The sequence below is a fragment of the Plectropomus leopardus genome, chromosome 24 (genome assembly GCF_008729295.1).
Source record: "Plectropomus leopardus isolate mb chromosome 24, YSFRI_Pleo_2.0, whole genome shotgun sequence".
NCBI classification, from domain to species: Eukaryota; Metazoa; Chordata; class Actinopteri; order Perciformes; family Serranidae; genus Plectropomus; species Plectropomus leopardus.
In genome coordinates, this window is record NC_056486.1 from 14,372,036 (window position 1) to 14,399,823 (window position 27,788).

The window sequence follows — 27,788 nt, forward strand, 5'->3', positions numbered from 1 at the left end:
CTGCTGCGCCAGAGTCATGGTCAATTGAACTTTAAATGATCAATTTGGAAGTGAAGAGCCTGTGATCAATGCCCTAATGGTGGAAATACCAATGTTCTCTGTCTGTGATGTAAGAGCGCTGAAACTGGCTCTGACAGCCTGTCTTTCAGGCCCGCAGCTCTCCTCTCTCCTTCTAGAGGAAAAAAATAAAAAAGAAGCTTCATTAGTGTGCGTCAGCGTGTCTGTGCGTGCGTGGATATGGAAGAAGTTGGCACACGGCATGAAGATTTTAGATTTTTATGGTGAGAACATGCTGTGAAAAAGGATCAAGGTAGAACATGTACACATGCGTACCAGAGAGAGTCCATCAAGGACACATTTACATCACTGGATGCTGCATATTTTTTATTGAACACATTTCCTGCGAGAGATTGCCTTTCTGTATATTGCAGCTTAATCAGTCAGAGAGAGAGAAAAGAAAACACACTGCAGACTATTGCCAAGTTTGTGCTTTGATATTCTTATGAAGCCAAACACCACAGAGTAACTACAAGATTTCACTGATCAACACGGCGCTAGATCACAAACATGACACAGAGGATCCTTCAAGTCATTCACCATTTTTAAAATAGACTAAAGTTGGCCTCCCTCATGAAGCATATTTTTTACTAATTATTAGCGAAATTTTAAGAAACGTTTTCACCGCTTTGAAGACATTCAAAGCACTTGCTAATGAATAAATTAATACAATTCACAACTGCAGTGCCAAAAATAGCCATGAGAAAAAAAACAGAAATACAAAATGTTTAAGTTGCCATGACAAATACATCCATCATAAATATTAAGACACCGTATGGCAGTCCGACAGAGAGCTATGAGGGCAGGAGGTTTTTGGCAGATTCACAGCAGAGGAGCGACAGGGAGGAGAGTAAAGCACAATGAATCAAACAGCGATCAGTCAGTTCATTGGTTTCTAGTCCCCGTGTCCTCCTCACCACCTCACCACCTGGCTGCTGTAGTCCTCTGTCGTGGCTACCTCCTCCAGCCCCTTCATCTGCTCCTCTTCCTCCTCCCGTCCTCCTCCTCCTCCTAGTCTCCACAGCTCAGCCAGATAGGTCCTGTGCAGCCGTTGTCTCTGCTGCCTCTCCTGCCACCTCCTCAGACGCTCCTCCTGGTGCTGCTTCTGCCGGTTGTACTGGTAGCGCCGCAGAAACAGCTCCTTGGCGTACTCGTACAGCTCCACATCGAGGGCATTCAGCCCCTCAATACGCCACCGCACCTTCTCGCTGATTCCCACGCTGGCGGCGCGCGTGCTGTTGATCTGTGTGAAGGCCCGGATGAAGCGCAGGCCGAACGTCCGCTCGAACAGGTACTGCGTCTTACGCTGGAACTCTGTCAGGCCATAGAAAGCCATGTTGCGCAGGTTGGCTTTGGCGCTGGCGAGCAGGACACGGCCTCGCTCCAGCTCGCTCTGGGACGACATGTTGTAGCAGCCCACCAGGCTGAGGTCGGCCAGCATGCGGACCTGCCGGTTGTTGGCGAGGTTAGAGGGGCAACTCATGAAGTCTGCAAGGGGCACGCCTGTCCAGTCCTCACCGCTGTAGCAGGCAGGGAGCTCATCCTGAGTGGGCGGGCGGCCGTCACACATATGGAGGGCAGTTTTCCAAGTGGCCCCACGCTGCACATGCTTCCACTCACTGAGGTAGCGTGACACGGGGTCGCGTAGCATGGTGATGTAGTAGAAATTCCTGCAGAGACAGATAAAGAGCTACATAAGATGAGGTGTCTAACAAGCTCTTAAACTCAAGGACACGCTTGTGTCCAGATTGCATTTCTGTGACTTCAAGCTATTGTTCAGTCTGTGCAGGCTGATCTCATGCACTATTCAAACGGTTTCCTACTGAAAGTGTACTGTGTATAATCCATGTATTTGAGAAGGCTGCAGTCACTTGACAGACTGTGTTAATTTTTGCACCTACTTTAGAATTGATGCTAGTATTTAGATAAAAATGTTTATAAGTTTAAGTCGCATTTTAGTCATTTGTATCCTTTACAGTTTTAGTCTGGTTGTAGTCGACGCCTCAAAATATTTTAGCCAACAAAAAGTCTTGAACGTTTTAGTCAACTTTTAGTCACTGACTTGTGTCATTGTTTTTTAAACTAGTCCAATTAGGCTCATACAGGAGTCAGAATTTAGAAACAAGGTGATAGGTTGTATAAAAATGTTATCTTAATGTTTTTCCTCCACAGCTACAAATAATTTCTAAACACTTAGAAATTTGCATTTCTCCAGCAGATTTTTGACAGTTTTAAGGGATTTAGAGACACTGAGCATGTCACATCATTTGTGGGGCGCTAATTCGTAGGATGTCATACAAACAGTAGTATTAGTATACATTGTTCTAGGGCATACACTAATTCATTTTCTTTTTGAGAATTATGAGAAAATCAGTTCCACTGAATATGCAGCAACAGCCAGGAGGCAGTAAATTAAGCCTAGCATAAAGACGTACTTTTTGCCTCTGTACATAGGGATGCAGAAAAAAATTGTTTCACTTAAGTATCGTGATTTTTCGCAATACTTAAAAATTGTAATACATGTCAAATTGGCACAAAAGTATCATAATAGTCTTATTCTCTCAATCTCTAATTGGGAGATGAGCATATCGCCCCAGCCCAATTTTCATCAATAATATGAATTTTATTTCATTCATACAGCCCCAGCATTCTGTTTTAAAACAACATCTTAAGCTGAATAACAGCGGCAAACGGTATGTGAGGTTTGGATGAGTGTAGTGAGTGATACAAAGGCTGTAGAAACTGTCTGATAGCACACCATGAGCCACATTTTCAACACAGTGAGGGAGGATGAAACTATACATCAAATTTCTCATATCCTGCTGCAGTTAAAAAAGAAATATGAGCAGGAAGAAATACCACAGCGCTGGAAGTCTATGGAGCGCACTGAGAGTGTGATTAGAGTTTAAATGAAAAACATCATCGAGTGCGTCTGAGGGTGTTTAGAGAATAATGACACAGAGAGCAATGCAAACTTAGCAGGTATAGCATTTAATATCCTGCAGATGTGAAATTATTTTTGTTTTTGTCACAACAATTTGCTCCTGTCTACCTCTGGTAATGAGTTTTTTTCGTCTCCAGCACCTTTCGTGTTTCTGGATCGCTCTGATCTGCCTCGAACGACGTTTCAAAAAATTGCTGTAACCCAGCTGCGCGCAAACCTTTCAACCAACAAACACAGCTTTCAGCTCTTATCTATTGAGTTCAGAGATGACCGGCATAACAGCGAGGTGACTGAAGGAGTCAGCGCCGGGAGAATTTCAGCCATTTTCAAAAAGTTTTTCAAAAGGAACACAACATAGATAAAAGGGAAATTGAAAACGTTCATCTTGTGCGCAAAGATCACCGTGACCTTGCGATGTCAGAGACAGCAACCAAATATAAAGCCCAAATAAAAAGCTGAACATTTTATTTCTTTCATTCCTCAGGGCTGCAGTTTATTTTCTGGGAGCTTTCATTCAACGACTAAATAAAAAATTCAGATTCAAGGACGTTCTGCAGCAACATTGCTCTGCAAAGTTCTCCTTTAAACCCTATTACAGGAGTGATCAGTTTCCCCTTTTCCCTATTTGCAGTCTTATAACTTGTTGATGCTTCTTTGTTGTGCTACCTGTTATCGTGCTGCTGTACGCCAGTGTTTTCCTTTCGATTTTCTCTCCTTGTAAGTAAGTCTCTGTGGACTGGATTTGGCTGAGAAGAGCGCATACTGCTGTGATGAGCTGGATTTGCTCCCAAAAATCAGATCCCTTACGGTTCTACGGGTTTGTCAGTACCTGAGTGTGTGTGATTAGGTGAGGGCAAGTTTGGACGATTTGTGTTGACAAAAGCTGTGCCAAGACACACACTGGCATATTTCAACTGGTGAAACACTTAATTTGAGTGAGTGACTACTTTCTTCAATAAACCCTGAATCCCTCTACATTTATATTACAGCCTCTTTTGCTACAACACAGTAAAAGCTGGTGATAGCATTAGATAATTATTAACCTTTTTCAACCTATTTTGATCTGTTGGTATCCTGTCACTCGGTCTGTTTACATGCACAGTTAAATGGAGCTTATAGCTTGTTTAGGCTATTTTATTGGACTACTGTCCCTGTCCCAGTCTACAAGCACTGGGGGAGAATCGATTTATTGATGGAAGTATGACAGACTCCACCGAGGTTCAGCTAGTTGCTGTAGACCGATATTATTTATTGCCTACAGTCTATGCGTTTGACTACATCACAATCACAGCTGTTTATGTACAATAACTTTGGGGTAAAACATTGCTGCGTCACATATAAATGGTGCAAACAAACTCTTCCTTAAACTGATTACTTTTAAGCCACCAGACTCTAACATGAGAAACGGATATTTTACTCCACTAAGCGGCAGAGCTGCTGCTCTACCGCTGCCTCCATCAGCTGTTGTGTGACATAAAGGGAGTAAATATTCAAATATAATGTACACTTAAACTGATATTAATTTTATAGGTGGCCAAACTATGTTTTGCTGCAGTCGTGTCAACAGCAGTACATCGCTTAGCTTCTATGCCGGTAGTATTTTGTATTTATTTAAAAATAAAAAGTCACATTCCCGCCACCTCCCTCCTCTGATCGTAAAGTACAGTCCCACAACACCTTTACAGAAGCGAAGTGATGTAGTACTGTGTTTTTTAGGAAAATCTGGCATAGTATATCTTAAAACAGACACACTAAATGCCATTTAGCAGTCCAGCAAGTAGGAATGACACCTCTGACTTTGATCACTGTAAAACCTTTCTGTAGTGACTTAAAATGATGTGTAAAGAAACAGTGGTAAGAAAGCAAGGCAGTTTAAACATTTACTGGGTTGTACCAACAAAGATTAAGCTGATCTAAAAGATTAGTTCTAATTGGATTTTAAGTAAACTAGGTTTAAAGTCAGTACATTCAGATTTAAAATGAAGCAGTTCTCTGTTGCACAATTACAATTTAATCTGTTTAATTAATTCAAGTTTATTGATGCAAACCATACATTTACATAGTTTGCTAGCTAGCTAAAATATCAGAGTGCCAGAAGTTACTCGAGATGGCTTAGCAGGGATGCTCTAATATCTCTTACTCATTGGTCCTAAAAATGAAGTAATACAGCCAAATAATAGAAGATAAAAATAAAAGATGGGCAACAGCACAGGGAGGAAGGAAGAGGCTGCCTGGCAGCAACTGGCAGACGGTTTTAACTTTTCTTTTTTTTCACTGCCATGTTTGACAGTTGGTCCAATTTTTGCTGAATTGGTGTCTTGAGAGCAATTCAGCAGCATCATAAAACGAAATTGTGTTGAATCTGTCCCTAAAATTTCTTCAAGGAACAATTATTTTGATCAGTCCTTCTGAAAAAGGCAAGCTATTAAGTTAATCATCCTCAAGTGTAGGTTTAAAGTTAATACTTGATTACAATTTAAATAGAAGTTAAATTTTTGGTTTAACAGAATTAATTAAAATAGAATAATTGAAAAATAAAGCACTTTTTATTAGAGTTTATGTTCAATCACTTCTGCTCTGTTTTGCAAAACAAACACATCCATCCTATCAGCTAATTATGCGATTATTATTAAAAAATAAAGCCATGATACAGACATCACTGTTGTCCTTTGAATATAGCAAACCTTAATGAGCACACATGGAAAACATCATTTTGTTGCAACTGTTTTGATCTTTTTTTATTTAGTAAAATTTTCTTTTTTATATATAATTAATCCAACAAGGGAAGGCTTGATACAGCATTCCTTTGGGAAATAAAAGAAAAACATCCAACAAAAAAACAACACAAAAACCCTCCCCCTATTTTGACCACCGCTTCCCGCCGAGTAACTCTCACACAGTCCCTAATATCTCCTGTTTTTTTTGGAACATGCAGTTCCCTCCATGTCCAGCAGTGGTCCCCAGTGTGTTGCCACCTTTAACATCAGCTGACCTCCACACACACCTGCACACCTGCTCCACACTCCCTCATCAGCTCTCAGTGTACCTCAGTATACCTGGCCTTCAGTTATTGTTTGCAGCCATCTGTGCTGCCACTGTTCCAGCCTTTTAGTCCTCCTGTTTCTGTGCGCTTTGATAATAACCCCTTGGCTCTTTTTTTGTCCACCCGCTTCACCACACTGGACCACCTGTTCTGACTGACTGTTGCCAAACTCTGGTGTCAGGAAGCTATGTTTTTACTTTAACCCTTTCCCTTTCAAGATGTGCATTTGACTGCTGTCTAGTGAGCCTTTGCAAATTTTCCTCTTTGACTAATAGCACAATAAAAACTTAATTTCCTGATTACGTCAAGGATCAATTTAAAAAAATAAAGCCTTAAATACAGTGAAAAACAAAAGGAGAGCCCAACTGGTATATCAGTATATGTTTTGAATTATATGAAATAATTTTTTACTGATCATATAAAGCAAAATGCTTGGGGGTTTTATTAATTGTGTAATTGTCTCGTGATCGCTTCACTGTAAGCTGTCAGCGAGCTGTGAAATACATAAAGTTAAACAATGACATAATTTTTCCCATTTCAATACAAATAAATATAATGTTAATTCTGTCCCTGACAACCCCTGTGTCACTCATACTCAGAGGTTATTACATTTTTTGCTATGTTAGCAAGATACCTAAAGTTAACCAGCTATAGTTTGTCAAAACAGTAATGAAGCAGATTGATTTGAGTCTGTTCAGTGTTGACATCACGCTACGAAGTGACCTAGTTGGTGAGCTGCAGTGCTGGAAATTAAATAAACAATAGGGTTTGCATTACAGATTTGGGCAAAACTTAAGAGATATTTTCGAAATGTTGATAAAACATGCAACTTCTCCTTTAGCAATAACAAGAATGGCGTGGCGATGGATGTTCAAAACATCAGCAGGTTTATTTCTACTGCAGCCACTGCACTAGCTGTCATTATTTCCAACTGAAGATGGAGTGAGCATTTTATGCGAGCAATAATGGAAAGGCGAGTCCCTTATATCTTGGAGGGGCCATGTATGAGGGATTTCTGGGAGGTGATAGTCCACGATTTTACAGAGGAATTGTGGATTCAAAACTTCCGGATGGTCAAGCGCATAGCCATAGACTCATTTGACCTATAAAAGCGAAAAACATTGACGTGTTTCCATTTGGTGTATTTTATATTCACAGCTTCAATTTGTGCAATTTTAGGGTTAATGGAAGACTGCCTAGTGTCCCCTTCTTTCAATCCGTGACAACCACCTTATTTTACTTGCTACATTAACTACTTAGCCAACCAAGTAGCTAATTTGTGCCTTTTCAGCTGAGAGGAAGCTAATGTGTGTGCATGTTGTCACAGAGAACTTGAAGTTTGGTACGCCTTCCACCCAATCAAATCCAGTTGTCGCATTTACTAGAGATAGAATAAGTGTTTTTATGCCAACAGCAAGCCATGAGTCACTGTTTGTGACAGTTAATGTTATATATTAACGGTGAAAAATGTTGCTCAAGATGACCTAATTTCATAATAAGCAAGAAAAAATGTTCTGATTGCAGTTCAGTGAAATAGTGGTTCAGCATAGGAACAAAGCTGTAGCATCAATCTAATAGCTAGTTTGGAGAGAAGTGGTAGAAAGTAACCAAGTTACATTTACTCAAGCAATTCATGATATTAAAGTAATTACTGTACTTGAGTTCAATTTAGAGGTACTTGTGCTTGATCTGAGCAATTCCTTTTTCTGCCACTTTTTACTTATACCCCGCTACATTTCAGAGTGAAATATTGTGTTTTTTACTCTGTAACATTTATTTAACATCCTAAGTTACCAATTACTTATCAGATCAGTTTCACATGACATGAAATACACGTTCAAGTAAAATCATTTCTGCATTTTAAAAGTTTCCATCTTAAATAAAATATTCTTTCCTCTATCAGCAAAGGTGACAGTGAACAGGCAGTTTGGGATTATTTCTTCAAAGAAATAATGTTTTGTATTGATCTGCAAATAACTGCAAAGCTAAGCCACAGATCTAACAATTTCAGTTATTTGTTTGTTTTAGAATTGGTTGACGTTGTGTAATAATGTTAAATATTCTTTACAATTATTTGTTAAAGAAACCAACCCTTTGAGTACCTTTGCATGGTTATATCAGTGTAAAACAGAATAAAAGTAAACCGTATTTACAGAGAGTGACCGACAATCCCGCATGGAATACCTTTGAAATGCATTAATTTCCACCAGTTACGTTGTTTTGTTACAAATCTGCGGTGTATTAGATGCACTGGAGCATTGACAGTAAGCATCTGTACGGCTGCGATTGTTTCGAGTTCACTGCTAAAGTGAGAAATTCGATTAATTGAGAGAGAAGTGCAATGAGTGCACGGCCAAACAGCCTTAAAAGGTCTACAATTTAGCAATTATTGCCAGACGGCAGATATCAATCAGCTGTGATATATACTTAAGTGAGTGCCATGATGATATCATGGCAGAACACACCCGCAGACAGGCACACCACCCAGAGATAATGGCCATCCACAGTGGAGGCTAAGTGAATTACCCTGCCATCTTCGCTGGGTTGAACGGACAGCACTAGATGGATGGACACACACAAGCGCCTCACAAAGCGTTCCTTTGTTGTACTTCCTGGAAAACAGCTCAGTCTTTTCCTCCTCCTGTGCCTATCATCTATCTGTACAACCAACCGCGAGACAGCCAGATCAATAAATGTCCATGCAACCCCGCCTTTCTGCGTCTGTGCTTTCAACGTGACCTATTGACAAAGACCAGCAAATGTCAAAGCTCTCCTCTTACTCGTGTCAGGGACACAGGCAGGGTCAGATTATGAAGGTCAAGAATAATTACTAGATGAATGAATGGCTGAGGATTCTCATGCAGGAAACAGGAAGTGTCACCTTGGGCATCTTGTAGCTTTTATTAAAGAAGAAAACGGTCATGGTGTCAGTAGGAGTGCATGTTGATACAAAAATGTCAAAAAGTGCTTTCAATAGATAGTTTATTTTGTAGTTGTGTTTCTGGCCATCTGATGAATGTAATTCCAATATTATCTCTGTTTTCGCTCTGTTTTGGTCCTCACCAACTCTGCTGTCGAGCTATTGTGCCTGTAAAGGCTTCACTATGTTCACTACGCATTTGCTATCTTTGTCTGCTGTCAGTCGTTTTTTAGAGCCTCCTGCCATGTCACAAATAACACTCATGAGAGCGGAGAGAATAGGCCTCGGTATTGGTACTTGATACCGGGATCCAAAATTAACACCCACCAAGCGCCAAATGCGGGTAAATTTTCCGCTTGGTGAGTAAATCTCGGAAGGCAATCTGCCACGCTGGCAGCTAAATATTTGTACCGAAATAGTCATGTGAGTCTTTATGCTGAGAGTCACTGCTTTTTTTGGTGTCATTCAGGGGCGCCTGGCTCTGCTGCTGCTCTGCTATGTGTGTCCCAGACACACACACACACACACACACACACACACACCTGCCCCGCTTCGGCGAAACCTGACTGTCTCAAGCACTCCTCATTTTGTGGCACTGTTTACCAGCTGATCCGCTAAACTATCACTTGCTGCTGCTTAGTTAGCTCTGTTACTGAGTGTGGACTGTCAACAACCACCCCTGGAGTGGAGCTCACACTCCAGCAGCAGCCGCCTTAACTTAAACAATACTCAGCCTGATGTGAGAATGATCCAAAAACAGTCAGCTAAAGATGCTAAAAAGACACTAAAACTGCCCATAACTGGGTCAAACTAAACTGTCAGGTGAGTTCTCTTCATTTTTGTATCCAAAACTGCCCCCCTTTGTATTAAACATAGTAATTTGATCTTGTATTGATAAAAAAATATTGATTATAGCAGTTTTAATAATTCCAGTGTTTTAAAATGACGCATTCCTCTTGTGAAATCCCTGCATATCCAGAGGAGAAACAGTGCCTAGAGGTGTTTGCTGATTTACGAGGTTGACCTGAGCTAAAACAACCTTTGTTCTCCATCCATCTCTCTCAAACATCATCTGTCATTCGCTCTGGTTTATTCCATGCCAGTGCCTAACCTCTTTGCTAATGCGCTAAATGGCTTTTAAGTCTTTCAGGCCTGACAGAACAAAGTGGGAACATTTTCGTTGATCGTGGATGCCTGATTGATTGAGCTTAAATCTAATATTCTCACGGTGATTTAAGTGAATGTACAAGATGCCAATTCTGTCGGATAATGGCACAATCATTGACAACCATGCACGTCTGTGTAATAATGCAGGCTTGCTCTTAAACGTAAAGTTAAATCAGCTTGTCGCATTTTGCCGCCGATCAATCCGACGCCTCATTCATGCCCTTCTTGCTGCCTGTCACCTTTCTCCATATAGCAAACCTGCAAACACTATTGATCGCCCTCTCTCTGTCTCTCTCCCCAATTGTCTCTCTCTCACTCTCTAAATCACCATCAAAAAGCTACAGAGGAAACTTGCAGCAAAAGATCAATATCTGCCTTGTTAATTCACTCACTACCATCAAGGACACAGTCAGTCTCATGATAAAAGCCTTGATGGAAACTATTTATGCTGCCGAAGAAGCAGCCCGTACAAAACCTATCTGGATCGGCAATAATTTCATTCATTTCATCTTTTTAAAATTGAAAATACATCATGTTGCTTTTAGTTGAGGCGTTTCTGGAGAACAGTTACTGCTCCAGCTCCACCTCACACTGTTCCAATGAGCGCCATTGATGAACTATCACTCTGGCAGCCATTTCTATCTGCCAAGTTGAGAGAAGAAGGCAGTTTGAAAACAAGCACAGGACTGCACATCGATTTCACACTGAAGTTAGGTGTTGATAACTTGCACACTTGGCGCAGATCCATTTTAAAGGTGTTTCTGTGCCCTCGAGGGAGCCCTTAACCATAGCTTCCAAGTGGGAATTACTATAAAAATAAAATAACCTTCAGTCATCTCCGTCTCTAGTCACATGTATCTTTTTAACAGTTCAATTTATTCTCCCTGAAATCACTTTTCAATGCTGCTTTACTTGTGATAATGACAGCTTCACACACATTTCTCACATCAAACATAAGATAATGAAGCTTATCAGCAGCAGCCTAAAGAAAACGAAATAAAATATCTTAGATGTCACAGGTAATAAATGTGACTAAAGCACCTCCATACAACATTCATTTCACATCAACAATGGATCAAATGACTGTACGTAATGTGGAAGGGGTCATTTGCAGTGATGAACCCACACAGATTTCATCACTTAACTCTACAGTTTCCATCAACTATACAGAACATGTTAGTCTTTTTCAGCTGAGGTTCACTCTGACAGCATCACTGTGTTGTTTCCAGCTGCAGCGACCAAAAAAAGCCCTGTCCAGCCCCAAACAGCAAACAACGAAGCAAGTGGATCATTTAGCAGCGAAAGAGCCAGCCTCATCAGTTGGTAAAGGACAACACAGAGCCAAACAAAGAGTTAATATTGGAATCACAGTTATCGAGTGATGAACAACACCCCACATGAACGCTAGTGTGCCGTCTTGTAGAGCTGCCCCTTTAAGTTGGAGAGTCAAATCATCAATTGGAGACCCCTCAGTTGACTGAGATTGCTTTGCGAGTTGAGCAGTCATTTTTTCTTTTTCTTTTGCTAGTCAGTGTGCTGTGCAGTGTACGTCTGGAGATATTTTGGTCCCCAGATTTTGCTGTGCAGTGAATGCTCTTGACTTTCCTAGTACTATTTGGTTCAAGCAGCTGTACCTGTAGCAGCATGGAGGAGATACTTGGCAGGGATGGAGAGAAAGGCTGCTGGTTTGCTTAGAATTGGTGAGATTTCAGCGACCTTATGCTGCTGTCTCTGGCTTTTGTATGATATCTAATGTCTGCAAAAAATGTTGCACATTTGTGACCTGTAGTTCATGTCATTAGCCTTTGTGCTATATTATGTGACTGCGACTGTCACACTGACCGTCCTCGACTCACGACATAATCGTGAGTCGAGTACAGCCACTACATATTAACTTTTTTGGCAACTAGCAAAGTGCAGCTAGTACAGAGGAGGTCTCCAAAAGGAAGCCACCCTCTGGTTGCCATCACTGATCATGGCCACTTTTGACCATGCAGACAACGTAGCTGTGCCATGTGGAATTGTTTGTCTCGGTTCAATTACAGTCAAGATGTCAGCAAAGATTTGAAATTAAGTAAATAAATAAAATAATCATCCATTGTGCCTTACTTTAATGGCCTATAAGATATCAAGAATTTACCTATTTGTGGATGCTGCATGGATGTCAGTTTTTAAGTCAGGATGTAGAAAAAACACTGTCATATCCATTATAGCCCAGTGAAATTAAAAAAGAAAAAAAGGTGGGAAAAAATAGATACTGCCCAAGCCGAGCAGGCACAAGGCATTTTAAACGTGTCTTATTTCACACAAGAAAAAAGCTATTCCGACAGTGGAACCGAAAGCTGCCCCCCAAATATTTTTCTAAATTCCTTACACTGCCTTTTAACAGACTACAAAATGCTTCTTGTTTTAAGCTGAGATCATTTCTGAAAAAGAGGGAGGAATTAGCAGTCAATGATGTTGATGGTATCAGAAAAGTCAGTAAAACAGGGTTTTTAACAGTTATGCATCACAGCTACTATTAGAGCACACAGTCATAAATGTGCACACAAACTGTTAGGCTGATTGGTCCAGTAGTTTGTGGAATTAGCTGCAGCAGACTGCAACCTAATGTGTGATCAACTCCAGGCTTACATCTAGTTGAAAAAAAATGTTTTAACAGCTTTCCAAAAATCAGCGAATGTAGGTTTTTACACTTTGATAAATAAGTTATATTTATGTAAATTCAAGGATTTTAATAAATGTGAAAAAGGTGACAGCGATGACACATTCTGAACACTAATTGGCTTAGATTTAATTAGGTTTTGATATTGCAAATCTTTTAACAATGTGTTTAAAAATGTGTTAAAAGTAGATGAGTTACTTAAATTGCCAGGCACTGTCAAATCTGATCAAAGCACACCTACACATCCCTAATTAATTTTTGACTGTTAATTGATATAAACTAAGAAGTTGGGTTTTTTTTTGTTTTTACAAACTTTAATTCAGATTTTTTATTAGCTAATTAGAGATATTTATGTCTCTAAAAAAAGTTTAAAACTTTATTTAATTAAACGAATGGAATTTTACAACAAAGTAAACCGAATATTTTCTTAAAATGGTTATTTTTTGCATTTAATGAGCCTCTTAACAGGAAGAACATTCAGCCTTTAGACCAGAAAGTTTTTGTGAATAACACGCTGCATTTGGCAGAGCAGAAAGAAATATCAGTCTGGTTTGATTTTTTCAGCTGAGCCAACCAGACTGTGGGTGAATGGGTATCTACAGAGGAGCACGGATAACAAATGGGACAAGCTATAAAACACAGCAGACGGGCCCAGCTTCCAAAAAAAGTACACGAGACTGACAATTAGATGAATGAAAGAGGAATGTCAGAGGGTACAGATTCAGCAGCAGCAGGGCGGCATGTTAAAGGGGATGTTATCAAGATGACTGAGCAAAGCTGCTCAGCTGCACAGAGACGTGGGGAGTCTCATCACATCAGTCTCCAGAACAAGAGGTCAAGAGGGATCCATTTTCACTCATTTGATTCTCTCTCTTGTACTAATTTAATCTTTGCGTGCCAATTACAAGCAAAATGATCCCCGTCCCCATCTGCGCACAGCGGGATCACTATCCAGCAAGCACGTACACATGCGAAAAATTCAACACTCTCCTTCAGCCCTAAATGATCTGTCAATAGCACACCACAACATAACCCAGTTATAGGGAACGTCGGCAGGTAGCATAACTTGATAAATCTTCCAAAAGCACAGAGTGTGAGGAGAGAAGTGATGAGCAAGGAGACTGGTGCTGCACTGTGATCTTCATTGGTCGCAGATATGAGATGCTATTTTGGGCGATAAAGGCAAAGCCCCAGGGATGCTGGTGTGGAGACGAGGGAACCGAGAGCGCTTCCGGAAAGACGAGGTGTCCGGGCAAGCGAGGGTGTGAAGATGTGGTTTTGCTGAAAACTAGGTGAGGGGAGCTCTTGGGAGGAGCTGCAGCTAAGACTTAGATTAAAAGATGCAGATCATCTTCTGGGGACAGAATGCTCCATTTGTATTTATTAAAATTTGGCTGCGTTTGAAGGTAGATACAATTTTCCAGATCCCGCAGTTCATGCGGTTTTTAAACACACCCACGACGGGCATAGTGTCGAGGACATCCGCACACACAACAACCTGGCGTGTGCAGCTTTAGTAGCTTTAGCGTCTTAGCCTTAACCTTTCCTTGACATCTTAATCTTTGCAGCTTTGTGAGGTGTCAGCCAGTCCTCTCGGCCCATGTAGATATGGAAAGGATAAATGGGAGACTGCACTCTGCAAAGGTCACATCTACCCACACAAACTACTGAGGAATTTCTGAAAGGCAATCCACTTTTAAGCAATATGTGAAGGCTTCTTCCAAGACTGTGTTGTATGTTTTCTTGCAGCATTTCGGCGTTGGCTCTTTGAAATCCCTGAGTGTTGTGCAGCGTGTATTTATCCCATTATTATTACTCTGGAAATTAAATTAACGATACACTTCGCTAGATACTATTCTTATGTAAGGGTCACATCGAAAATAAAAGATATAGGACTTTGTTGTATGTGACGCAGTTCTCATGCTATTGAACAGTTTCAGTCCCTGATGACTTTCCATCCATCCTACAAGACGGCAGAAAACAGAAACCACGAGGAAGTTTGATGGATAGCACATAATGTTCTTTCTAGTAGAGACTTCCCCTCTGCCATGTTTTTTCTCTTTTAACAAACACTTTTTTGTAAAAAGAAATCTTCAATCCAGTCGACAGGTTTCCGTATAAATCTGGACTTCAGGATTAATCCCCCCTCCCTTCCTCCTCCTTCGTATAATAAAACCTGTCTCCGACTGCCCCTAATCCCCCTTAGGAGTGTGGAGATTACCAAGATCCTCTGAATATCTCACATTTCTCACAAGAATACAAGACGCTGCTCACTGTCATAGAGGGAGTGCACTGAAGGGTTTGATTTAACAAAACAACGCACTTTGTGGATGAGTAACTTGATCCTATATCAGTGTTGTCAATTGATTTATTGAGACATATTGATTCTGAGTCTCAATACTCATTTTCTGCAGTATTAATACACAGGTACCAGCTGCAGTTTCCTTCTGTTTCTCACAAACCAAGAAAAGGGAAGTAGTTGTTGTCGTGTTTTTCGCCTATGTTAATCTTTAACTCTTAGGGCCTGCTTTAATATTGCACACTCGTATTGTTCTGCACACAAAGTGCGCTTTTTAAAATCAAGCTTTAAAACATATTTTACATACATTAACAAAACATACATTATTATTATTTGCTACTTTCATTTAGTTAATTTTTAACCAACATCAGTCTTAATCATAAATATCAAATATTCATTAGTTTTGAGGATTTTAACCCTTTAAATGCCAGGGTTTTTTTTTCATGATGACACATTTAAAGCAAAAGAACAACACATAAAATAAATCATTTTCACTATACTCTCTGCAAAGTATTATTTATTTACTTTTTTATTTATTTAAATTATCACAGCTTGGGATATGTCAATGATTGGCTACAAGATTGATATATTTAAAGTAAAAAAATTAAATTGAATTTAAATTTAAAATATAAATAAATAAATCCCAGAATCTGATAATTACAATTCGATTTTTTAAAATTTTATTTATTTGATTGAGATACTGATTGTAAGAAATGCCTAAAGTGGTATATCGCATCAAGATAAAAAAAAAAATGAATCAATTTTCTTTTTTTTTTTCTTTTTCCAAGTAACAGAAATGTTCTTCCTTTCGCCTTCACACAGTGTCCAATTAGCTGCTGGCTGAAACTTACAGCAGTGTTACTTGGACTTTAAAATGAGTTGATTGGTCAGTAGGGCATTAAGCAAATAGTATTATCACTAAATGTCTTTAGACATATATTTTATGACAGAAAGTGTTGGTTTTTTGCTGCCAACTACAAAATGTTTTCACACAGGAACACTGTGTAATTGCTAGCGGTATATTTGGGAATTTTCCCACAAGACCTCACCGACTGCATAATTATGTCATCAACACAAGCAGTAAACATCAAAATTCATCATTAGTGCTGGGTTTAGAAATCATTATCAGTTCATTATCGTACACACACTCATGCAATAAACTGCCCTGCTCTGCATCTGCTCTAATTTGTTTATGGTTTAGGTTTAAATGCAGATTTTAAATGTGGGTGTTTCAATGATGTATACACATTAGGGATCTGTTGTACCTTCAGATATAACAGAAACACAGTGGGACAGCACCATGACGCAGACAGCAAATGCCAAATTTCTTGTACAATTTCTTGGCCCACTCTTTTTTGGTTTTCAATTAGCAAAATTTGTGGATAGTATCTGGCACTTTCTTTGGGACACTCGTAGTTGAGGTTCCAAGCAATCTGAGCTGTTACTAGAAGGCGGAGCTTAAAACCTGAAAACCACTGCTTGGTTGGACAGAATCTTTACTTGCGCAAAACGGGACAGTCTGCGCAAACTTTTAATGGCCAAGATACCATCAATGGTGACTGCAGTTGTTTTATTTACTCATCCCAGAAGTACAAGAAAGGCAACATGTTTAACCACGCCTTTCAATTGCAAAAGTGCAGTTTCAGTACCTTGCGTTTAAGATGATGTCACAGTAATTTCACACGGTGTCACTGTATGGATCAGCTGAGAACCCCCTAGAGCTGAAGGGGTGTTATCTACAGTGGCAAAGCAAAGAGAGAAAAGGATATGGTACCTACAGTGACTTGAGTTTAGTCGAGCAGAACCTTGCAGTAGAAATACGGCAAAAGTGTGTCCAATGCTAAAGTTATAAATAAATGGGGCGCTATAACTGGAAATCATGATAATTGCTTCCAGAAGACAGAAAAAAGGGCTCTGTGTGTATGTGTATGTGTGTATGTGTGTATGTGTGTGTGTGTGTGTGTATGGAAGTGTGTGAGTTATTGAGACAGGATGTGTTTAATTGCTTTCTGGAGTTGGAAAGCAGTTCAGAACTGTAAAAAGGTGGTGTCTATTTTTTCATACCTTACTGACATTTCTCCAGGGTGTACAGTACATGAAGATATTTGTGTAAAAAAGGGAAAAAAACCAAAACGCAAAAGCTGAGCTGTTGGTGATACTAGTCATTGTAAAATGTATCGCATTGTCTAGGATTGGGCAACCCATTAAAATTGTCCAACCGCTTTTTACAGCTTTACAGTCCTGTAACATTATCCCCATCACTTGCTGTTACCATGTCAGTCAGCTCAGCTGCACCAGAGGAAACTGACCTCTGATGGTGCGTGCTGTGCACCACATGCATCACCTTAATACAGCATCTCAGCATCGTCTGCACTGTTGACGATGGTGAGATTCACAATGCTGAGATTTCTTAATTTATACACAAATATTGCCCAAGCCGAGAGAAAACCACGACAGTACAGATCTAAATGAAAAAATAACGTGGGGAATACATTTTTTTGCTGAAAGTTGGATGAGAAGAACGACACCACTTTTGTGTGAGAGTGTTATCGATATTCTCATTTTACTCTTGGCAAGAAAGCAAATAAGTTTCCAAAATGTCACGCTATAACTTAAATGGTATAATTAGCTTTGTCCTTTGATTCTAATCGACTAATGCTGTACATTTTAAGGTAAAGCTAATAAAAAGATAACATAAATTTTAAGTTAAAGCCACTTGCTAACATGATCACCACTCTGCTTTAATGCATGTGAGTGTATTTCCCATAATACTGGCACAGCAGATTGAGACATAAATCACAATATGGCAAGTCATGCAAACGGTGATATTCTTAATTCAGCCAGACGTCATCGACAGGCTGGTGGGGATATGTTGTGTCACGAGTGTGAAGAGACACACACACGGATGAGCACACGTAATGTCTGTAAATGTTTGATGTCATTGCCTTGGCCTCCTCCACAGGGGTTAGCCAGAGTCATGTAGGAAGTATTGACAAAAAACTACGACTAAATGCTACCCTGGGAGACTTTAATGCTTCATCAGCCTACATCACCACGTCACGCTGCAGCATAGGATCTCCCAAAAGACCTGCACATTCACCCTTTGCCAAAAATAAAACTCTGGTGTCAGGTGCTGTACATATACCTTACCACCCACAAGAAGTGACGAATCAGAACTTCAGTGAAATGCAAACTGTCTCTTAAAAAGTACTAAAGCCAACTCACCAGTGTTAGAACTCATGCCTCTTTTTAGGGCTGCCCACTAAAAGTCGAAGATTGAAATCATCAGACCCCTCAGTTGACCGAGATTCTTTAAATAAGTATTTCGACGATACAAAGAGGATCCTCGCATAAAACTAGGACGTCTATGCAAGAGCAAAATGCAAATACTTTTAAAATTGGTCCTACATTAACAGAGAAAACAGAGCAGACTGTGGCAGTGGCTTTTGCTTGAAAGGTAAAAAACCTACAACTACCAGAATGCAACTTTCCGTACCAGGCCAATAAACACTCCCACTTGTGGGTGACACAATGTATTATTCTGTGTCCCTTCTCTAAATTTAGAAGGTTTTTGCAGGTGAGTGAGTGCAGCACAGCTCTCCATCTCTTCTTTTCTTCCTCAGAGGCAGTTTGTGACTTGCAGGGTAGATAATTGATCAGTTGATCCACTCAGAGCTTATCAGATCGATGGGTGAGAGGAGCAGCTGCTGCGAGTGAATGCAGACTTTTAGACTTTCAGTGAAATTTTCACCTTCAGTACACCATACGCTATATTGCTGCGTCTGTGGTGCAAAGAATGAATGAATGAAAGAACGAATGAGGCTTTATTTCTAACATAAAAAATCAAAGCAAAACAAAACAGACAAACAAGCCTTACAACCAAGTGTAATGATCAAAAACAAAAAGACCAAAAAGAAGGCCGATACAAAATCTATATGTCAGTCTCAATCCACAAATACTCAAACCACTAAAATGTAATTTTAGACATAAAGTGGGAAGAAGAAAACACTTATTTATTCCTACCACCTTTTTATATATCAATCTATGTACAGTATATAGCTATTGATTTCTTTATCGTGTAAATGTAGAAAGATATCTCAATTTTATGTATGAACTTCCCAAATTGTATATACAACCCAGAATAACCAAATGTTATTTCAACAGCTCTCCTGATGAAGGGCCCAGCGGTCCGGCCCATGAATGAATGAATGAAGATACACACTTAAGGTAAACTGCTTCTTTTTTAAATTCCATCAGCGCACTGTTGGATTATATACGAATTATTATGTGGGATAGTATGAATTTTGGTGTATTACTTTTCGTAGGTATACATACAAACAGTGCATGAGAACAGCCTGAGCATATATAAAATTAGCAAGCTGTAATGTCTGTCATGCAGCCATATTTACCTCAAATTTGTTAACATGAGCTAACATTTAGCCACCATAAGGGTCAAACCAGACCAAGTAAAGCTGTAGCAGCAAAACCTGCGAGTCTTTTTAATTGAGCATTATTGAGTTCTACTTCTTATGATTGCTTATGAACTTTTTTGTGAGATGATGTGCTATTTCTTCACTAAAAAGTTTCCCTCGTCTCACTTTAAGACATCACAGATCCACTCGGTGCAGTTTGTATGACTTCTGGCGACTGAGGGTCACATTTTTTTGTCAATCAGCATTCTTGTCACATTGAGTTTTCACAACAATGTGTGGCTGTCAGCAACTTGAATTAACTTGATGTGTAAGCTTAGGGACTGACGCTACGGTCAAAAGCAGCGTTGACAGTAAAAGGGCAGTATTACGCCTAAAGCGTTTAAGAAATACTCTGCTTCAAACTGAACAAATTTTCTCAATAATGTACATCCCTCTCTGCAATCTCCGCACATGGCTCTCTTTGGTTGAGGATTTAAACTGACTCACTGTGACTGCAAGGGGAGATTAATGTCAAAAACTTGCAACCAGATGTTTTTCCCCCACATAGTCTGCTAAGTATATCAGTGAAACATGGTTGAATAAGAGGGAACTTGCATATCTTGAAAACTGCACTTTGATAAAATCATCTTTTTCACCATCCCTGTGTGACTACTAAACCATGTCAACTTCCTGCATATTTTTGCATATTTTAATGCCGTTAGTGTCATTATTGTCACCAGTAATAGGGTGCTATTGTCAAATGAATAGCTAAACCACCTTAACTGTGTCTAGAGCGAACTGGGCTAATTAGTCTCAGGCTGATCTGTGTGTTGGCCGGCCTGCATTCTTTGCTCTAATCTGAAATAATGAGGTCAGTAATAAGGTTACACACTCTGACTGCTCAGTGTGAGGCCGGCTGCCGAGGACGAACAGGGCGGCCAGGCAATTGAAGCAGGTTTGACGTCTGGTCCGTACAGCAATTTTGTAACCCGCTGCGATGTAAATGCTGTGGCCCCGTGCTGTGAGCAAAGCCCCGCAGGAGCCATTGACCACTGGTGTGCCTATCAAAAACTACTTGAACCGGCCACGAGTTACTCACTAAACTTTTCGTAGCAGGAGGGAAATTGCCAGACATACGGAGGGCGGAACAATAGATGCAGGTTAATACAGCATATGCTGCTTATGCCAAGTCAGGAGTGAATGCTCAAAGGATGGAAGAAAGGAGCAAAAAAATACATATTGCACACAAAAATTTTACTCAATGAGATTTTTTATAAACAATTATCAGTAATAGGATATGACTAAGTGGGTAATGTCAAATAATAAAAAACAGGTATTCTGAAAAATTAAGAATAATTACATCACTTTACTGTAATGCAGCAGTTAATATCCAAAATCTTGACGATATCTTGTCTTGTATCACCACAACAATGTAACACTGATATACTGCACAGCTCTATTTATGCTTAAGCATGTACAAGTGTCTACTTTAAAGTAACTTAATATGTCAGCAGCCCACAAACACGGCGCAGGTATTTATACTAAAAATATAATTTAAAATATGAAACATTAGCACCTAATACATTGTAGGTATGGCCAAGTATTTGTATTACTAATCTCCATGTTATGTATTTGCTGGTGTTTTTTACCGGTGTGGTGTGTAGGAGAGAGGTGATTTCAAGGTGACTATGAAGTGCTCAAAAGCAGACAGATGCTTCTGTATTCAGAACGGACCAGCAGGATAATGTACACCAAATGGGCAATACATTCATCATAAAATACAGTGAAAAGGTCAAAAAGTCTTTATCTCTTACCAATTCTGATGTTTTGACACAACTGAGATGATTGTGTAAAGAAGTCTGTACATTCAGTGAACAACGAAGAGTTTTTAGCCACTCTTCTCCTCATTTCACAACCCCGCTGAGACCTAAATATATTTCATCAGGGGACAGAAAGGAGGGAGCAGAGGCAGAAGACACAAGTGCACTCTAACTGAGTAAAGTACAGCAGAAAAATGTCCACTGTGGCTGACATATTATTAAATTTGACATTATTACATTAGTAATACTGAAGCATCAGTGTGTTAATGCTATAGCTGGTGAAGGTGTAGCTAATGTATATACTGTTAGGCTATTTAGTCCAGTTGTTCTCAACCTCAGGGTCAGTCCCCTCCAGTGGGTCAAAAAATAAGTCTGACATGTCTTGAGGTGATTAATGGGGTTGTATTAGAGATTATAGTGCAAATTCAACCACACAACATAATTAAACAACCTTTAATTACTCTCTATCACTTTTTGTTTTGAAAAGCTGCTTCAAAGACTTTTTACTACTTTTATATCAAAATTCCTCTCCAATATATATTCTTTTGAAAACTAATTCCTCTGTATTTATTCACGTTTTGTGCCAACGATGAATTTTTACAAGATTACATTTGAAGATATTATGAGAACCTTATAATTTACCTTCGCCCAATACTGATTTTTACTGAATGGAGCTTGAACACATCATAATGTAACTCAATGCAAACTCTGTTAGCTGCTAGTTACGGCCACTAGCTGCTAACAGATAATGTTACCTAGCTCTACTCCAGCTGTTTCAATATGGATTTGTTGTTCACCATGAAAAAAGGGTGCACTCCCTGACGCATTGATAGCAAGTTTATAGCATCCTTTCGTGTTCACAGCGTTCTGTGGCACATCTCTTTTTGTCCAAAACACATTCGCTATTGTCCCCGGGATGTTGTTAGTCTCGAGCCTAGCTTTTTAGCCTGCGCAAAATTTATGTGTGGCCAATACATTGGTGCATACCAGCTGGCAACAACTCACAAAGTAAATCTCAAAATACTGAAGTTAAAATTTGAAATTCAAATTAGGTCAGAATATCGCGAAAACGTTCACATTGTAGCTCCAAGCTCCATTTAAGAGACACAAACTGGCGGCGATGAGGAGACCACCTTACTAAAATAAATTCATGATACAAACAAAAATGACACTTTTAAATCTTTTTCTTCCCCTGTTTTGCATTGTTTGAGGTTTTGCCTTATTTAGTCATGTCATCTTATTGCTCCCTCTTCTTCTGCAGTGGTTTAATGGTACCTGATGGGAGAACTAGCGCCGCCAACTGCTAATCTCAATGTGCAAAACGCCTTGTATTCACATCACAGCAGCAGATGAAAATGTGCATTAATTTAGTGAAGTAAAAGCATAAAGTTGCAGAAAACGGAATTACTCAAATTTTTCAAAAGTTTGGTATTTTAGTAAATGTACTTTCTAGGAGGGATTTGTAGGAATGCTGTACATCTTGTGCTCAAAAGTTAAATAAACCAGTGTAGGGTCTGAGGGCTGAGATAAGACTCTCTCTGCAAACTACATCACAGCCTGCAGGATGTAGCCCTAAGATAGGTGTGGGCGTCATCCATTCCCATGATGTTTGATCCCTGGCTGTCTGCATTCCCATAGCTATATGTGACTTGTATAAGACGAGAGTCATCTTTCAAAACATGCTATTACTGAGTTTGACTGTGTTTTGCAAACAGACTAGGAAAAAAATGTTTTGAGACATGAAAAAACATGAAATTGGTTCAGCCTGCAAAAATCTTCATGATTATGTCTGGACTCCAGGAACAGTATAAAGCCATGGGGATTATTGGAAAACAACTAATCTTTCTTAACTTCTAAGAACAGATGGAAAAAAGCTAAAGCAAACTTAAATCTACCAAAGCAGGGTGATCGTACAGAACAGATCAGAGTCGCGTTAAATATTGTATTAAGCTGAGCAGTAACATGCCTCAGCACAAAGACAGACGTATGCACAAACTGTGCGTCACAGTCTGTCATAATCGAGCTACGTCGCCCAAAGTGACAGGACAAGGGCCTTTCAGGTCTGATAAATCTGCGACACGAAACCTGCTGGCAACACATCATCGAGTGCAGAATAAGCTCTGTGAAGTCTTTACTCAGCAGCTTTGATCTGAAACGACAGGAGGGCTTCACTTAATTTGATGGTCTATTTCCAGGCCAATCCAATGGTCCCCTGATATTCTCTTTACAGTGTTTTAAGTGTGCGGACGGAAAATCAACCAGGCATTATCCCTGGGAAATGAGAACTTCATGTGACAGATTTGTGGCTGTTGGACGAGTTCTGACTCATGAGTCGTCCAACAAATTCATGGGTATGGATTGAGTTATGACTCATGTTGCGTTTGGCTCAAATTTGATACCTTCCTCGAAATATACATACATATATACTGCATCTAGTCATATGTGACAGTTGTGCACAGGCAGTGCCACAGTGCCAGACCTAGGACATTCCACGCCCTATGCAAGACACCCCCACCCCCCATTTATTATTATTATAATAAATATCTCATATTTAATATATTTATTATTAACGAGAACAAGAGCTACAACACAAATAAAAAACTTCACTACAAACAACACTAAGAAATAAACAAAAGAAAACATATGGTATTAGCAGATTTGAGTAAATTTTGTCTTCTTTGTGTTTTGGAAAACAAAAATGAACTAATTTTTTTTAAAAGTGTAAACAGATAACTGGAGGACACGATTACAACATCTTCTCAGGGATAGAGCTTGTGCACCCCCCTATGCCCCCCTAGGACTATGGGTCTATGCCCTTATAGGGGTACAGAGCATAGGGTGCCCAAAGTTCTACATTCTTATAGGGTTATGAAGCTTAGTCATAGAAATTAGGAAAAGCCACAATCATAGGAATTGTCTAAAATTCTAGCACGTCCCAAACCCCTAGAAATGTTCTAATAATCCTAGAAACATGCTAAAACACTAGAAATGCCCAAAAATCCTTGAAACATGCTAAAATACAGAAATGTCCTAAAATTCCAGATATGTCCTCAAATCCCAGAAACATCCTAAAATCCTACAAATATCCCCAAATACTAGAAACTTCCTTAAATCCTGATAATGTCCTAAAATCCTAGAAACAATCTAAAATCATATAAATAAGCATGTATGGGGCTGCTGTGACTGTCCCCTGGCCTCCTGTCAATTTGTAAAAGTGGCCTTCAAGCAAAGCAAGTTGAGTCTGTACCCTGACTCAAGCACCACCCCTTTGGGAAAAATCTGGCTCTGACATAAAACTTTGCTGTAAGACATTATAGAATTTATAGCTCATGACAAAAATGATATATAAAATATGCATGATAAAACAACAGAGCGGATATAAAATTGTCCTTGCTCAAGATGCTGACAAAGCTGCTCAGGATTTTCCCTGACCTCTGACCTCCCTAGGGAACAGGCAGAAAGAGTATTTTGTTGTATGGATCAATAAGGTATCGCGTTATCAGTGAGTACGCTTAAAGATCACCCTCGGCAGTATCATAGTGTATCAGATATTGCTGCTGCAGTGATAAAGCACAGACAGCTCAGCCTGTAAGTCAACACCCACAAGAGTTAATTCCCCACTCATTAGCTCCGAGTGGAAACATGACCCTCTAACACACACTTCCCTTAATCAAAAAATTGACACTTCATAGCGGGGAAATTGCTGCACGGTGCAATTTTGGTCCCATCTTTAAAAAATGAAGCCAACTCATGTCTGATTGCAGCCTTTACACAGCTAAGTGCCAATGTTAATGAATGCTGATTTTTCACTGACTATTATATTGAGCTGACAAGTGTTGACTGGAGTGTTGTTGACTCACTCATAGTGCTGATATGGCTCAGAGGCGCTGCTTCAAAACTATTTAAAAGCGTTAAATTAAGTCTGATGGCTGCCACAGAGGACAGTTAATGGATTGGAAGGACTCTTGAAGGCGCTCCCCGTCCCCCTTTAACGCTCTCTGTAACATATGGAGATTTGCTCTCTGGACCAACTGCAAGGCAAATTGGCTCTAACACGCAGGCGGCACACCTCACAGGACCCTGCCCTTCTTAAGTGATTTACTCCCTTAAGCTTAGCTGTATTGGTTCTGTAATTACAGGAAATTGAAACAGACCTTCACAGAGGGAAGCGGCCCGTCTGCTGGCTGCTTCTGAATGTGCCGGAGGAGACGGCTGCTGGTGTTGACATGCCATGTGGTGTGCATGTTAACACGGCAGCTTTAACAGCTCTGTAGCCCACATTACATGCCAATAAGAACACCCATGTCTGGTGTGAGCAGCCGGGGAGGAGACTGAAAGCCAGGGAGAAATCTGTGCAACAACCTACTCTCTTACAAAATCCAGTTACCTTTGACTTAGTGCCTCTAAGCGATAAAGAGACGCATCCCAGCTCACTGCAATCTGCTGACAAAACTCCTCTAGTTGTTTGTGCGATTAATTAATTATGAAAACTGTCGTCCATAAATTATCTGTCAATTAACTCATCAATTAATCAAGGTATCATTTCAGTTACACTCAGGAGTCTGTCAGTGCACTCTCGTAACTTATTTAACACCAACCCTCTGAGTGAATGAATGAATGATGTAAGTGAGGGAATAAGTGTGAGTGAGTCAATAGGTGATAGAATAAGTGCAGGAGCGACTGAAGGAGTGAGTGAGTGAGTAAATGAGTGATTAACTACTACTGATAAATATAATATCAGATAGGACTTATATAGGGCTTTTAACAGGGGGAGTAAGTGAGTGAATGAGTGAGTGAGAATGAGTAAATTAGTGAATGAATGGATGAGTGAATAACTAATGAAATGAGGGGATGAGTGGGTGAATTTGTGAGAGAATAAGTGAACGAGGAAGTGAGTAAATAAGTAAGTGAGTGTATTACTGAATAAGTAAGGGAGTAAGTGAACCAGTGAGTAAATAAGGGAGTGAATGAATGAGTGAGTGAGTGAGTAAGTAAATGAGCGAATGAATGGGTGAGTCAGTGAATACCTATGGAAGTGAGGGGAGGGAGTGAATACATGAGAGAGTAAGTGAATGAGTGAGTGGATAAGTGAGTGAGTAAATTGGTGAATGAGTGAGGGAGTAAGAGAATAAGTGAGTGAATAGGTAAGTGAATGAATAAATGAGAAAATAAATGGGTGAGTGAGTGAATAACTACTGAAGTGAGGGGGTGAGTGAGTAACTGGGGGGGGGGGGTGAATGAGAGAAGGAGGGAGTGAACCAGTAAGTGAATGAATGAATGAGTGACTGAGGGGGTGAATGAGAAAGGGAAGGAGTGAATAAGTGAGTAACTGACTGACCTAAAAGATAAGTGACCCAGTAAATCAGTTTATAAAAATAAAGTGACTAAGTGAATGAAAACTGAGTAAAAGAAAACAAGAGGAAGCAAATGAAAATATGAATGAGTGCGTGAGTGAATGAATGAGTGAATGAGCTAATGAGTTGAGTAATTAAATTTAATATATCATAAAAGAGTGAGCGACCGCCCACTCTCTGAGTACACCTGTCCTTCGGGTGACACCTCACCTTTTGTTCTTTTGGGCACTCTTCTTGTCCCTCTTGTTCATCACCACGGGCACGCAGCTCGTGAGCTCGGTCCAGTCTGCGTGCAAACCGCAACTCCAGCCGGTGGAGAACCGGGAGAAGAGCCAGGACTCGGCTCTCCCGGGCCGGTGACAGGTGCATTTCCTTTGGCCGGGCATGCAGTCGCACGGCTGCTCCAGCTGGATGTTTTTGACCAGGTGCCGCCCAAACGTCGTCCCGCCGGTCTTCTGGATGTGCAGGAACACCATCACATCATCTCCGCGGATGTTGAAGTCGACGTGCCTGTCCAGGTCCCGCTCCGTGAAGTTAAATTTGGATGTGATTTTGGAGGGAAGGTCCTCGTCCCCCTCCGGTTCCGTATAAACTAACTCCAACCCAGAGGAGTAGCGCTGGAAAAGCCCTTTGTCGTCAGTGGTGAAGTAGCAGGTGTTGCTGTCCGCCGGGCACACATACTGGTAGCCGATCATTAAGAAGAGCACCGCCGCGATGGGAATGAAGATGAGTCTGTTGAACTTCTCCTCCATGGTGGAAAACTGGAAGTCACGCCGGCGGCACAAACGATAACGTGATGTCCGAGTCGTGCTCCTCTTCCCCGTGTCTCATCCTGCCGCTTCACTTTAAAAACGTGCAGCTCCTGTCTGCTCAAAAGCAGCAGTTTGAGTCCCACCGGCACATAGGGACACGTCCTGCAGGGCAGCTTTGACGGATCTCGTCCTGCACGAGAACAGGTCCACTTGTCAAACTTGAGGCTGTCACTCTAAACATCCAGTTATTCCCTAAAACGTTAAGCTACCCTTTTTCCTTATATGTGACAAACTGCTGGCATAACTCGCGCGCAATGACACCTCTCCAGACGTCAGCGCAAAGCGGCACATCCCC

The 27,788-nt window shown here is 40.3% G+C and overlaps 1 protein-coding gene across 1 annotated transcript; it reads right to left on the bottom strand.

Moving 5' to 3' along the window:
- Nucleotides 1–287: 287 nt before the first annotated feature.
- Nucleotides 288–27,788, bottom strand: LOC121962980 (heparan-sulfate 6-O-sulfotransferase 3-B-like). The gene is made up of 2 exons (XM_042513337.1): nt 26,892–27,788; nt 288–1,727 (listed from the first exon to the last, which is right to left on the bottom strand). The coding sequence occupies exons 1-2, from the start codon at nt 27,431–27,433 to the stop codon at nt 971–973; spliced, it is 1,299 nt and encodes a 432-aa protein (XP_042369271.1). The 5' UTR covers nt 27,434–27,788; the 3' UTR covers nt 288–970.

What these genes read in the sequence shown, in the direction of transcription:
- LOC121962980 (XM_042513337.1), bottom strand. Translation starts at nt 27,433, where the DNA reads ATGGAGGAGAAGTTCAACAGACTCATCTTCATTCCCATCGCGGCGGTG. An exon ending in AGTGCCCAAAAGAACAAAAG is followed by an intron (nt 1,728 to 26,891) that starts GTGAGGTGTCAC and finishes CTGTCTCTGCAG; the next exon opens with GAATTTCTACTACATCACCA.